General features: G+C 34.0%; 3 protein-coding genes across 3 annotated transcripts; 2 read left to right on the top strand and 1 right to left on the bottom strand.

The window, feature by feature from the left end:
- Positions 1–362: 362 nt before the first annotated feature.
- On the top strand, positions 363–1457 carry LOC140879130 (uncharacterized). Its single transcript, XM_073282786.1, has one exon. It carries the CDS (start codon positions 363–365, stop codon positions 1455–1457), a length of 1095 nt encoding a protein of 364 aa, XP_073138887.1.
- A 4285-nt stretch (positions 1458–5742) lies between these two features.
- On the bottom strand, positions 5743–7215 carry LOC140879129 (uncharacterized). Its single transcript, XM_073282785.1, has 2 exons — positions 7041–7215; positions 5743–6929 (listed from the first exon to the last, which is right to left on the bottom strand). The coding sequence occupies exons 1-2, from the start codon at positions 7213–7215 to the stop codon at positions 5743–5745; spliced, it is 1362 nt and encodes a 453-aa protein (XP_073138886.1).
- Positions 7216–12386: 5171 nt separating this feature from the next.
- On the top strand, positions 12387–14227 carry LOC140879128 (uncharacterized). The gene is made up of 5 exons (XM_073282784.1): positions 12387–12951; positions 13063–13149; positions 13303–13376; positions 13471–13641; positions 14198–14227. The coding sequence occupies exons 1-5, from the start codon at positions 12387–12389 to the stop codon at positions 14225–14227; spliced, it is 927 nt and encodes a 308-aa protein (XP_073138885.1).
- The last annotated feature ends 208 nt before the right edge of the window (positions 14228–14435 follow it).

The following is a 14435-nucleotide window of genomic DNA, read 5'->3' as shown; positions in this document are numbered from 1 at the left end:
ATGAATATCCAATAAATGAACGAGACCAAGTTCGACAAGCTTACCTAAATGTTGGACCATATCAACCGAAACTTTTGACGTATCAACAGACGCAATTTGGTAAGCAAACACATAGATTCCAAGAACACTGGTATTGTAAGTTTCGGTGGTTAGAATACTCTTCTTCAACAGATAAGGCATATTGTTTTTATTGCTTTCTTTTTCTTACCGATCCCACTCAACCAAATCTTTCATCATTGGCTATCAATGTATTCAATAGTTGGAATAGAGTTTGTAATGGAGATAAATGTGCATTTCTCACTCATGTTGGCACCTCATCTTCATCGCATCATAATACATCATTGAGAAAGGCTGAAAGTTTAATGCAACCATCTCAGCATATCGACAAAGTAATGCTTGCTATATCAAGTAAGGAAATTCATAAAAATCGTTTGCGTCTTAAAACCACAATTATAAGTGTTCGGTGGCTCGCACTTCAAGGTTGTTCTTTTAGGGGTCACAATGAATCATCTAAGTCATTGAATTGGGGGAATTTTCTTGAAATGTTGGATGCTTTAGGACGGATGAATAAAGAAGTGGGGGACGTATTGAGTAGTGCTGCGAGAAATAATACATACACTTCTCGAGAAGTACAAAAGGAGGTTTTGAATATTATGTCCAATAGAGTACGACAAAAAATTCAAAGTGAAACTGGAGATGCAAGCTTTTGTATTCTTGTTGATGAAGCACATGATGAATCCAAACGTGAGCAAATGGCTCTTATCTTGAGGTTTGTGAACAACAGCGGGATTCTGACAGAACGATTTTTTGCAATCAAAAGTGTTAGTGATATTACCTCACTAACTTTAAAAAATGATGTCAGTAATATTCTTGTTCATTACAACCTTCAAGCTCAAAACATGAGAGGCCAAGGTTACGATGGGGCAAGTAATATGCGGGGTGCTTGGAATGGACTGCAGGCTTTATTTCTCAGAGATTGTCCATATGAATATTACGTACATTATTTTTCTCACAGATTACAATTAACATTGGTTTCAGCGGCAAAGGATGTCCAAGATATTTGGGATTTCTTCTCTCATCTGGATAATGTTGTTAATATGGTGACATCTTCTCCCAAGCGCATTTGTGAGTTGCAAAGTACTCAAAGAAGAGAAATAGATCATTTGCTAGAAATTGAAGAACTTGATTCAGGACGCGGGGCTCATCAGATTTCTAACTTGCAACGAGCGGGGGAAACTCGTTGGAGTTCTCATTATGACTCCGTAAAGAGTCTGATAGATATGTATGGTGCAACTTGTAAGGTGCTTGTGCATCTAAGTGAACATAGTCCGAATACAAGTTCTCAGGCTGAAGTTGGTGGCATCTTCAAAAACATAACAAATTTTGAATTTGTCTTTGTCTTACATTTCATGCGAAGGATTTTGGCCATCACTGATGCTTTGTGTCAGGTCCTCTAGAAGAAATCTCAAGATATTTTTACTGCAATGAGATTTGTCTACACAACAAAAAATGTTCTTCAAGCTTTGAGGGAAGATGGGTGGGAAGAATTTTTACAGGAAGTGACAACATTTTGCTCAAAGCACGATGTTTACGTACCTGACGTTAACAGTTCATATAGGGTTGGTCGTTCTCGTGGGCGAGAGTATCTTACTGTTGAGCATCATTATCATTTTGATGTTTTCAACAAAGCAGTATATTTTCTTTTGATGGAGTTAAGTACAAGATTTAATGAGACTTCAGTAGAACTCCTTTCTCTCAGCTCAGCATTGGACCCTAAAATTCATTTGAATCATTCAACATAGATGATATTTGCAAGCTTGCAGAGAAGTTTTACCCTCAAGATTTTACAAAACAAGATATTTATTCCCTTAGAATTGAGTTGCAACATTATCAAAGGGATGTGATTTTTGATCGTCGATTTCAAATATCAACTCTTTCTGAATTATGTCATGAGTTGGTTGCAAGTAGGAGGTCGGAAAATTATGTTATGCTAACACGCTTGATTTATCTTGTGTTGACACTGCATGTATCTACTGCTATAGTTGAAAGAGCCTTTTCAGCAATGAAACATGTCAAAACGGCAATCCGTAACAAGATGGAAGATGGTTTTCTTGCTGATTGTATGATCATTTACATTGAGCGGGAGTTTGCAATGAATATAGATGTAGATTCTATTATTGACGAATATTATTATATATAACATCGTCGGGCACCGCTTAAATAGGTAAAGTTCATTTATTATTTTCTAATTTTTATATCATATGAATTTTGTTTATGCATTGACTTTTGAAAATTTTAGCCACCCCTTGTTTATTTTTCTGGCTCCGCCCCTGGGTAAAAGAAAGTGAAGATGCGTAAAAACCAATGGCGGATTGTAAGGTTAAATCATTGATGTGAGAAAAAAGAGCAGGTTTTGTACTCTCCACTCAAACTGCATTGGTTCCTTGAGGAAATAAAATGATTTAATCCCATTTTACTGATTGAAGAAGTTGTAAGAAACTTACAAGCCTTCTGGCGCGGATCAAGCTCAATAGCCTTGTTAAACTCAAGTAGGGAACCCAAAACATCACCCTTCAACATAATTAGAACAATGGCAGTCAAAATACTGAGGCTCAAAACCATATATAACATTCCTGATTTACTCAAACAAAAAAATAATCTCATCAATCAACTTTTACATGTTCAGTGTGAGTGTTGATAGAATTTCAACACCTTTCTTGTTGTATCAAACCAATTGGACCCTAAATTACTTTTGAGAAAAAGTATTCTGCATGTGCTGCATAATACTGCATATCATTCTTAAATTTTCAAGAAAAAAAGTGAAAGCAAACTGTATCATGTCACAGCTAGCAGCTGAAAGAAAGAAAAGAGAAAGGAAAGAAAAGCACATTGAAAAATGGTAGGTGAATGCTTGTTTCACTAATACCTGTTTAAAAATAAATTAAAGCAATCAAGTTAAAGAGGAAGCAAATAACACAATAAATTATGTAGTTCAAAACCTAGGGCTGGCATACCGTACCGAAATATTTTTGATATACAGACATTTTTTCGGTATATCGAATTTTTTTTCGGTATCTATACGGTATCAATATGGATTTTTTTCGTACCAAAGTTTTGGAATTTAATATCGGTATCGGTATGAATTTTTTTCATACCAATATTTGTAGTAAGGTATATCAAAAAACCACCCCTAAGTTCAACCACACAAGACCAAATACACGACAGGAGTGGCATCTTTCTCTTGATTTGAATTACAACAATCACTTATGTGCCATAGAGATGGACAATGGCTCTACAGAATTTTTTTTCCATTTGACGAATTGGTTTCGGGAAAAATGTTTTGAACTTTTTTTACTGAAGTTTCCGTGGGATTTTGCTTGGATTGGTGTATGATTTTGTGATACGTGGTATTGTATGCGGTTTGAATATGTGAATGATAATTCTTATTCATCTATAAAACTTTTTTTTTTCTTTTGTTCTTTGAAATCTACATGATTTTGTAATTTTTTGGGTGACGTGTTGAATTTAAATTAATAATGGGAAACTTGTTAAGTAAATTAGGTTATTATTTTACCTTACATACAAATTTAGCAAGTATGCTTGCTGTTCATCATTATTTTTCTAAAACTTCGCCTAAGTTGACTCACTGACTATATATTTTTGCAAACTTAAGGCTGTTAGAGGTTTCATCTTACTACGAAATATAAGCTGTGTGTATATTAATTTTTTTTTTTCATATGAAGAACATTTGGAAAAGTTGCAAATTTAGTCCTGTATGTTTATCACTTTGCGATTTTGGTCCTCTATGTTTTCACATTTCATTTTTACTCCTGCATGTTCTGATTTTTGGCAATTTTGGTTCTTTTTATTCAAAAATGCTTACGTGAAACTGTACACGTCAGCTTCACATCAGCAATGAATTGGTGCCACATCAGCGCCACATCGAAAAAAAGACTAAAATTGCCAAAAAAATAAAGATAGCGGACTAAAAATGAAATCTGAAAATATAAAGGACTGAGATCGCAAAGTGACAAACATATAGAACCAAAAAAGCAATTTTCCCATAACATTTTATACAAACTCATCGAGATTACTTCCGATGTAACATATATTATCCCATAATTCTCAACCATTTTTTTAATAACTAGTATTCCACCCGTGCGATGCACGTGATGATATTATTAAAAAATAATTACTATGCAAAATTGTATGGATATTTAAAATACAAATAAAAACATTATAAATCATACAATCAACAAACAAATTTTTATTTCACATATTCTGAAAAACCTCCTTAAATATAACATTGGTCGTCAAATTTTTGTTGTTACTATCACTATCACATATCAAAATTTTTAGACTTTTAGGATTTGTAACTTTGGATACAGCGACATACAACTGACAATGATTAAAAACGGATTTGTTCAAAAATGTCCAACATGAGATAAAGATTGACCCTTGATACTTGAGTTGTGCAAATATGGTCGGGTTGTGTAAATATGATAGACGTTGGGTTGTGTTTATTCTCTGCTTCAATGTATTGAAACTCTAAAAAATAATTATTGATTGTGTTGTGAATAAACTTTAAAATTTTCCATATAAGATTATCTTTTAAAAATTTTACGCAATTTCATTAAATAATTATTGATTGTATGATTATTTATAGTACTTGTATATTTTAAAACTTTTAAATATTATATATTTATTTATATATATATAGAGAGAGAGTTTCGATCACATGAGCAACCACCATGGGCAACTATATGTGTGTGTACTTAATTTATTTGTCTTTTAAAGATTGCCTCTTAATCTGTCGTATTTTTCTAAATTCTAATGCAACTACCATTCATAATTATTGGTTGTATAATCATTTGTAATAAATCTTTATTACGTGTACAAAGAGATCTGAAAAATTTCGATTCAGGCTTGCTTTTGAAATTCTAAAAAACATATTCAGATAATATGCAAAGACGTCGTATTTTATGGTTGCATGTATGTGTGCTACCTATAAAATTGTGAAAAAATATATATACTAACATTTTTTAGATAGATGGATAAAAAAAAAAAAAAAATTATGTATAACTCAACATCTTGAAATATGCATTCCATCGTGAGATCTTCTTTTTTTATATGAAGGTAGATTGTAATCTAATAACATCAGTCGTAGTTTTAGCGCCAAGTTACAGTTTGAAGGCTCTAATTCACGGATAACTTTAAACAATGGAGTCATTTGGTATTCATAATTTGAGTGGTGGTTATTTGAGATGTGTTGATACTACCTCATTGAGATAGTGCCCAATGGGGTCTCCAACGGTCTAGATTTGATGCAAGCGAGATGTTGACATGAGAATCTCGCTTGCATCAAAAGATGGGTCGTTGGATCTGGCATAACATCGACCAAACCGGTTATTTGATTGGAATTTGACATCATTGTTTTGCATGTGAACCATTTTATAAGTTCATTGTGTTCAAATCCATATTAAAAATGTTCTACTTTATATGTTAAGGTTTAAATTTTTTTTTATGATTTGCAGAATTTCAGCGTGGCTTATTTGAATTTTGAAATTAGGATTTTAAATTTTCGGTTACATATATGGTAAAATATATATATTTATATCTATATATATATATACAGGGGCGGAGCCAGAAAAATAAACAAGGGGTGGCTAAATTTTTTCAAAAGTCAATGCATAAACAAAATTCATATGATATAAAAATTAGAAAATAATAAATGAACTTTACCTATTTAAGCGGTGCCCGACGATGTTTTATAGAATAATATTCGTCAATAACATAATCTACATCTATATTTATTGCAAACTCCCGCTCAATGTAAATGATCACACAATCAGCAAGAAAACCATCTTCCATCTTGTTACTGATTGCCGTTTTGACATGTTTCATTGCTGAAAAGGCTCTTTCAACTGTAGCAGTAGATACGGGAAATGTCAACACAAGATAAATCAAGCGTGTTAGCATAACATAAGTTTCCGACCTCCTACTTGCAACCAACTCATGACATAATTCAGAAAGAGTTGATACTTGAAATCGACGATCAGAAATCACATCCCTTTGATAATGTTGTAACTCAATTCTAAGGGAATAAATATCTTGTTTTGTAAAATCTTGAGGGTAAAACTTCTCTGCAAGCTTGCAAATATCATCAATGTTGAATGATTCAAATGAATTTTTAGGGTCCAATGCTGAGGTGAGAGAAAGGAGTTCTACTGAAGTCTCATTAAATCTTGTACTTAACTCCATCAAAAGAAAATCTATTGCTTTGTTGAAAACATCAAAATGATAATGATGCTCAACTGTAGGATACTCTCGCCCACGAGAATGACCAACCCTATATGAACTGTTAAAGTCAGGTACGTAAACATCGTGCTTTGAGCAAAATGTTGTCACTTCCTGTAAAAATTCTTCCCACCCATCTTCCTTCAAAGCTTGAAGAAAATTTTTTGTTGTGTAGACAAATCTCATTGCAGTCAAAATATCTTGAGATTTTTTCTGGAGGACCTGACACAAAACATCAGTGATGGCCAAAGTCCTTCGCATGAAATGTAAGACAAAGACAAATTCAAAATTTGTTATGTTTTTGTAGATGCCACCAACTTCAGCCTGAGAACTTGTATTCGGACTATGTTCACTTAGATGCTCAAGCACCTTACAAGTTGCACCATACATATCTATCAGACTCTTTACGGAGTCATAATGAGAACTCCAACGAGTTGCCCCCGCTTGTTGCAAGTTAGAAATCTGATGAGCCCCGCGTCCTGAATCAAGTTCTCCAATTTCTAACAAATTCTCTATTTCTCTTCTTTGAGTACTTTGCAACTCACAAATGCGCTTGGGAGAAGATGTCACCATATTAACAACATTATCCAGATGAGAGAAGAAATCCCAAATATCTCGGACATCCTTTGCCGCTGAAACCAATGGTAATTATAATCTGTGAGAAAAACAATGTACGTAATATGCATATGGACAATCTCTGAAAAATAAAGCCTGCAGTCCATTCCAAGCACCCCGCATATTACTTGCCCCATCGTAACCTTGGCCTCTCATGTTCTGAGCTTGAAGGTTGTAATGAACAAGAATATTACTGACATCATTTTTTAGAGTTAGTGAGGTAGTATCACTAACACTTTTGATTGCAAAAAATCGTTCTGTCAGAATCCCGCTGTTGTTCACAAACCTCAAGATAAGAGCCATTTGCTAACGTTTGGATTCATCATGTGCTTCATCAACAAGAATACAAAAGCTTGCATCTCTAATTTCACTTCGAATTTTTTGTCGTACTCTATTGGCCATAATATTCAAAACCTCCTTTTGTACTTCTGGAGAAGTGTATGTATTATTTCTCGCAGCACTACTCAATACGTCCCCCGCTTCTTTATTCATCCGTCCAAAAGCATCCTACATTTCAAGAAAATTCCCCCGATTCAATGACTTAGATGATTCATTGTGACCCCTAAAAGAACAACCTTGAAGTGCGAGGCACCGAACACTTATAATTGTGGTTTTAAGATGCAAACGATTTTTATGAATTTCCTTACTTGATACAGCAAGCATTACTTTGTCGATATGCTTGATGGTTGCATTAAACTTTCAGCCTTTCTCAATGATGTATTATGATGCGATGAAGATGAGGTGCCAACATGAGTGAGAAATGCACATTTATCTCCATTACAAACTCTCTTCCAACTATTGAATCCATTGATAGCCAATGATGAAAGATTTGGTTGAGTGGGATGGGTAAGAAAAAGAAAGCAATAAAAACAATATGCCTTATCTGTTGAAGAAGAGTATTCTAACCACCGAAACTTACAATACCAGTGTTCTTGGAATCTACGTGTTTGCTTACCAAATTGCGTCCGTTGATACGCCAAAAGTTTCGGTTGATATGGTCCAGCATTTAGGTAAGCTCGTCGAACTTGGTCTCGTTCATTTATTGGATATTCATAGATTTGTTTTCTCTTTCCTGGATCACGTTCAATAGAAACATGTGGTTCTGTTCCAAGATTGGAAGGTGGAGAATCTACGATTTCAGAGGATGTAGCTACAGAAGATGAGACATTAGGAATGGAAGGACCTTTTGATTGATCTTTTTTTGGAAAAAAAGAAGTTAAGGTTTTACCCTTTTTCACAGGATGTTGATGATTTTCCATTCTCAATCTGCAAAAATAACCCACAATAAAAAAAACCATTTAGATTATTAATTGCTAGATAATCTCAAACAAAGCTAAAATTAACTATATAAATACCCAAAATTTTGATAATTATGTAAATACTATATAACCATACAAATAATTCTAATTTCAACATCCCAATTAGATAGGTATAGTATATATATATATAAATTTATGTCTAGCCCAAATAAAAAATAGCCCAGCCCAAATATAATTTTTATTTTTTATGACTTGGGCTCGGCAAATCAAAATTATTCTCTACTTTGTTATGTCTTTCAAAATTGCTGGTCTGCTAGTGCGAGAGACAAAAGACGAGAAGAGAAGACGACGAGAAGAGAAGAGAAGAGAAGAGGGGTTTCGATTAGAAGAGGAGCTGGAGCCATTGAAGCTCTCGGTTTTGATTTTTTATATTAGGAATCAAATGAATGGTAAGTATCAATTGAAAAAACTGAAAACAATTTCGATTTTTGCAGGGGCTGGAGCCATTGAAGGCTTGAAGCTCTCTACTTTGTTTCAGGAATTTTTGTTTTATTATGGAGGGTTCCAGTTTTTGTTTATTATATAATTTATATTCATGGATACTATATGTTAGTCATTAGTCGGCATTGAAATTCGTGGGACTAGGGATTGAATTTTTGTTTCAGGAATACACTTGCACAGTTGCACACTATACACAATAATGGAAGGAAAAAATAAGGGAAAATTGCATATATCACCCCTGTGAAATTCCGAGTTTGCTAATAACTCCCTATGAAATTTTTTTAAGCAAGCTAATAACCCTTTGTGATTCTAGATTTGTAGCATACACACCCTTTTCAGTTAAAAATTGACAAAAAGACCCTTACTTAAATAAATAATTAAATTAATTTTGTTTTATAATTCTATATTTAATTGAGTAAAATAATCAAATTTTATTTAAATAAGTATGAAAATTATATATAATTATTTTATCATAATATTTGTCGTACACAAAATATATTTTAATATTAAATTGTCTTATAACATTAAGGGCATTTTAGTCATTTTTAAGCTAGAAGTGGGTGTATGCTACAGATTTAAAATCATAAGGGGCTTCTAGCTCAAAAAAATTTCATAGGGGGTTATCAGCATGGAAAATACTGTTCTAATTGCATTCATCATGGCTTGGCATTGGTCAGTAAAAATTGTTTCAGGTTGTTTTCCATTCATAGACTCAAGAAAAGTTTTAAACAACCATTCGAATGAACTCTCAGTTTCATCCGACATAAATGCCAAGCCAAACATTACATTTTGTTTATGATGATTAATTCCAACAAAAGGCGCACACACCAAATTGTAACGATTGGTTCGATAAGTGGTGTCAAATGACAATATATCACCAAAATAATCAAAATCAACTTGACATCTCGAATCCCTGAAAAAGAAATCCATGACCCTATTTTCATCATCTAATTGCACATTCCAATAAAAATTTGACTCCTTATTTGCCTTATTAATGAAGTGATGAAGTAAGGCAGAAGCATCCCCATTCTCAACTTTCGTATGTTTTCTTATACGACCAAGGTGATCGTATACATCTTTTCGAGTAAAGCTCAAATTTTGTGGTCCTTGTGCTTCATTTTCCATATAAGACACAACATTAACAACAGATATCTCAACATTCACCAATGCTTCTAAAGTGGATTTTTGAGCATGAGAAATATTCCTTGATGATCTCAACAGATGTCTTTGATCAACTGCAACCATGTCATGATTATGCTCAACAACAAACCTACCAACCGTCCACTCCCCCCCCCCCTAATTTGCCTACCTATTCTGAGCTTAGCTTTACATTTAGTTCTACTACTCGATTTCAAGTAAGGAGGAATTTTTTCATTCGAGCGTTTTTCATCTTTACTACCTTCACATGAACACTCAAACTCTTTAGATTGTAATTCAGTACTGCCAGGAAAGTAGCGCTGATAACCTTTTTTAACGCTGAAGCCTTTAGCATGAGCATAATTGCAATAAAGTAAATATGTATCTTCAACGCTTTTGACTACTTGACCAACAAATAGTTTACTTTCCAATTGATCTACAATAGAGTTGGTAGATAACACCTCAACATTCTCAGGAATCGAATATTCTGAATTTACAACTTCAACATCTTCAATGTTGTCTCCCATCAAATCTGTAATAAAACAATGATTTAAATGTAAATAAAATTAATCATGATTCAAACTAAATAAAGAGAGATACAACTTAAAGAAATGGTAACAAAAAAATTGTAAGATTAAACAAACTGTAATTTTTACACAACATCTAAAAGTTAAACGGTAATTAATGGAAATAAACCAATCATAAAACAAAAGACTTCACATTGCTAATTATGATAGTACTTCTTAAGGAATTTCCAGCTAACATTCATTTCTTCCACAAAATATTTCATTGGTGATTTATCCGAATGTTATTTGTCTGATAGGAAATTGTAATACCTTGGATGAGTGGACGGGATGAAAACAGGAAAAATGCATTAAAACATAAAGCATGTCATTAGTAAAATGTATTCTACCTTACCAGCAAAGACAATGGGCAACTTGTCAATCATGTACGAACTAAAAGTTAGGAACGAAAATAAACACCAAAAAAAGGAGAAATACTTCAAATCGGCATCGCAATATAAAATTATAGCATCCATCAAATATCACTCCTTATTTAAACAGAATCATTAACTACATAACAACATTAATGCATATAAATCACCTAAAAAAATTAAATACAAGATATATTTATTATGTACAGCCCCCATAAGATGTAATCATTCCTTTAACATTGAGCAGCGGCATTCTTTTACCTTTGAACAGCGGCACGGTGAAAGACTGAGAGCGACGCCGGTGACGTCGGTACAGTGGATATGACGAAAGGCGACGTCAGCTTCTGCAACAGATTCGATGGTGATGGTGGCTCGATGGATATGACGAAGGGCGGCAGAGTGTTTTGGGAGGGGGAGGAAGTTGAGATTGTATTTTGAGCGGTACATTCAAAATTTGGAACGAAATGTTTAACCATGGTTGGCTCTGGATTGGTAAAATTAACTAAATTGCATCATTTATTTTTCTTGAACAAATCACTTTACTAAATATAAATTTAAAAAACTCATTGCCACATGTCAGTCAATGAGTGGGTCCGGGTACTACCCAAGAGCCGGCATCGAATTAACCAGACTAGGGATTGAATTTTTGTTTCAGGAATCCACTTGCACAGTTGCACACTATACACAATAATGGAAGAAAAAAATAAGGATTGAAATTATTGAATTGTTGGGGTGTGGGTCACGGGTTATAGTCAAAAAGAAAAAAAATGATTTCTAATTATTGATTTTTTTTGTGTTAATGATGGTTGGTTTCTAGATTAAAATCTCTAACTCATTCCTAATGCAAATAAAAATGTGTATTAAAATTAAAATATGTTGTTACTTGCTAATTTTATTTGCTGCTAATGTGATGAATATTTGTATAAATTAGAATTATTTGTATGGTTATATAGTATTTACATAATTATCAAAATTTTGGGTATTTATATAGTTAATTTTAGCTTTGTTTGAGATTATCTAGCAATTAATAATCTAAATGGTTTTTTTTATTGTGGATTATTTTTGCAGATTGAGAATAAAAAATTATCAACATCCTGTGAAAAAGGGAAAAACCTTAACTTTTTTTTTTTCCAAAAAAAGATCAATCAAAAGGTCCTTCCATTCCTAATGTCTCATCTTCTGTAGCTACATCCTCTGAAATCGTAGATTCTCCACCTTTCAATCTTGGAACAGAACCACATGTTTCTATTGAACGTGATCCGGGAAAGAGAAAACAAATCTATGAATATCCAATAAATGAACGAGACCAAGTTCGACGAGCTTACCTAAATGCTGGACCATATCAACCGAAACTTTTGACGTATCAACGGACGCAATTTGGTAAGAAAACACGTAGATTCCAAGAACACTGGTATTGTAAGTTTTGATGGTTAGAATACTCTTCTTCAACCGATAAGGCATATTGTTTTTATTGCTTTCTTTTTCTTACCGATCTCACTCAACCAAATCTTTCATCATTGGCTATCAATGGATTCAATAGTTGGAAGAGAGTTTGTAATGGAGATAAATGTGCATTTCTCACTCATATTGGTACCTCATCTTCATCGCATCATAATACATCATTGAGAAAGGCTGAAAGTTTAATGCAACCATCTCAGCATATCGACAAAGTAATGCTTGCTGTATCAAGTGAGGAAATTCATAAAAATCGTTTGCGTCTTAAAACCACAATTATAAGTGTTCGGTGGCTCGCACTTCAAGGTTGTTCTTTTAGGGGTCACAATGAATCATCTAAGTCATTGAATCGGGGGAATTTTCTTGAAATGTTGGATGCTTTTGGACGGATGAATAAAGAAGTGTGGGACGTATTGAGTAGTGCTGCGAGAAATAATACATACACTTCTCCAGAAGTACAAAAGGAGGTTTTGAATATTATGGCCAATAGAGTACGACAAAAAATTCGAAGTGAAATTGGAGATGCAAGCTTTTGTATTCTTGTTGATGAAGCACATGATGAATCCAAACGTGAGCAAATAGCTCTTATCTTGAGGTTTGTGAACAACAGCGGGATTCTGACAGAACGATTTTTTGCAATCAAAAGTGTTAGTGATACTACCTCACTAACTCTAAAAAATGATGTCAGTAATATTCTTGTTCATTACAACATTCAAGCTCAGAACATGAGAGGCCAAGGTTACGATGTGGCAAGTAATATGCGGGGTGCTTGGAATGGACTGCAGGCTTTATTTCTCAGAAATTGTCCATATGCATATTACGTACATTGTTTTGCTCACATATTACAATTAACATTGGTTTCAGCAGCAAAGGATGTCCAAGATATTTGGGATTTCTTCTCTCATCTGGATAATGTTGTTAATATGGTGACATCTTCTCCCAAGCTCATTTGTGAGTTGCAAAGTACTCAAAGAAGATAAATAGAGCATTTGCTAGAAATTGGAGAAGTTGATTTAGGACGCAGGGCTCGTCAGATTTCTAACTTGAAACGAGCGGGGGCAACTCGTTGGAGTTCTCATTATGACTCCGTAAAGAGTTTGATAGATATGTATGGTGCAACTTGTAAGGTGCTTGAGCATCTAAGTGAACATAGTCCGAATACAAGTTCTCAGGCTGAAGTTGGTGGCATCTACAAAAACATAACAAATTTTGAATTTGTCTGTCTTACATTTCATGCGAAGGATTTTGGCCATCACTGATGTTTTGTGTCAGGTCCTCCAGAAGAAATCTCAAGTTATTTTTACTGCAATGAGATTTGTCTACACAACAAAAAATGTTCTTCAATCTTTGAGGGAAGATGGGTGGGAAGAATTTTTACAGGAAGTGACAACATTTTGCTCAAAGCATGATGTTTACGTACCTGACTTTAACAGTTCATATAGGGTTGGTTTTCTCTGCCTCCGAAGTACAACGCTGCTTCCGAACGGCTCCTCGTAACTTCCGAACTGTCCAATAACTTGAAGTTCTTGGAAATATCGCCAGCGACATCGGGTTACCATTAAGAACAAGTAACTATTAGATTTATTCAAGTGAAATATTGTATCTATAGTTCTCCTGGTGCATGTAAATACATATGAAAATACATCAGAATCAAATATATACACCTTTAGTTCTTAATCTTATGTATATGTACTCGGCATTCATGTTTTCCGGCGTCGATCCTACAATTATTGGTGTGAAACATGTATAGGCTACCCGAAAATTCTGTTTGAATAGCTTCAAGCAACGGTGAAACTCTGATAAATCAGTAGCTCATGAGCAAGACGTTTCACTAGGCCATTGTACACTTTAACCTTGCATAAGAAAATGATGGATAACGTTTTTCAACAATCATTTTGCACTCAACATTTGCAACATTCATATGAATTCTAGGCGACGCCGAAAATTGCTTCATGAATGTGTTGATTGTTATTGTATCATGTGGTGAATATATCTGCAGCACAACTCTGAGATGCAGCGTAAACGATAAAACGAACTCATTCATTCATTCACATAAATCATAGGAAAACAGAATACAAAAAATTGGGCAATTTTTAGTTTCAACTTTTCATCCTATGCTCTTTGGCATAAAGCAAAATACTACTACTCGGACATTCAGGCAAAGGCACTACGAGCCATCTGCGCCAAGCGTTTAACTAGCTCACGTGATTCACTGGTTCCACAGAAAACTCTCATTT

The sequence above is a fragment of the Henckelia pumila genome, chromosome 2 (genome assembly GCF_033568475.1).
Source record: "Henckelia pumila isolate YLH828 chromosome 2, ASM3356847v2, whole genome shotgun sequence".
Classification (NCBI taxonomy): domain Eukaryota; kingdom Viridiplantae; phylum Streptophyta; class Magnoliopsida; order Lamiales; family Gesneriaceae; genus Henckelia; species Henckelia pumila.
The sequence above is the reverse complement of the archived record's forward strand: the minus strand, read 5'-3'. Positions and strand labels throughout refer to the sequence as shown.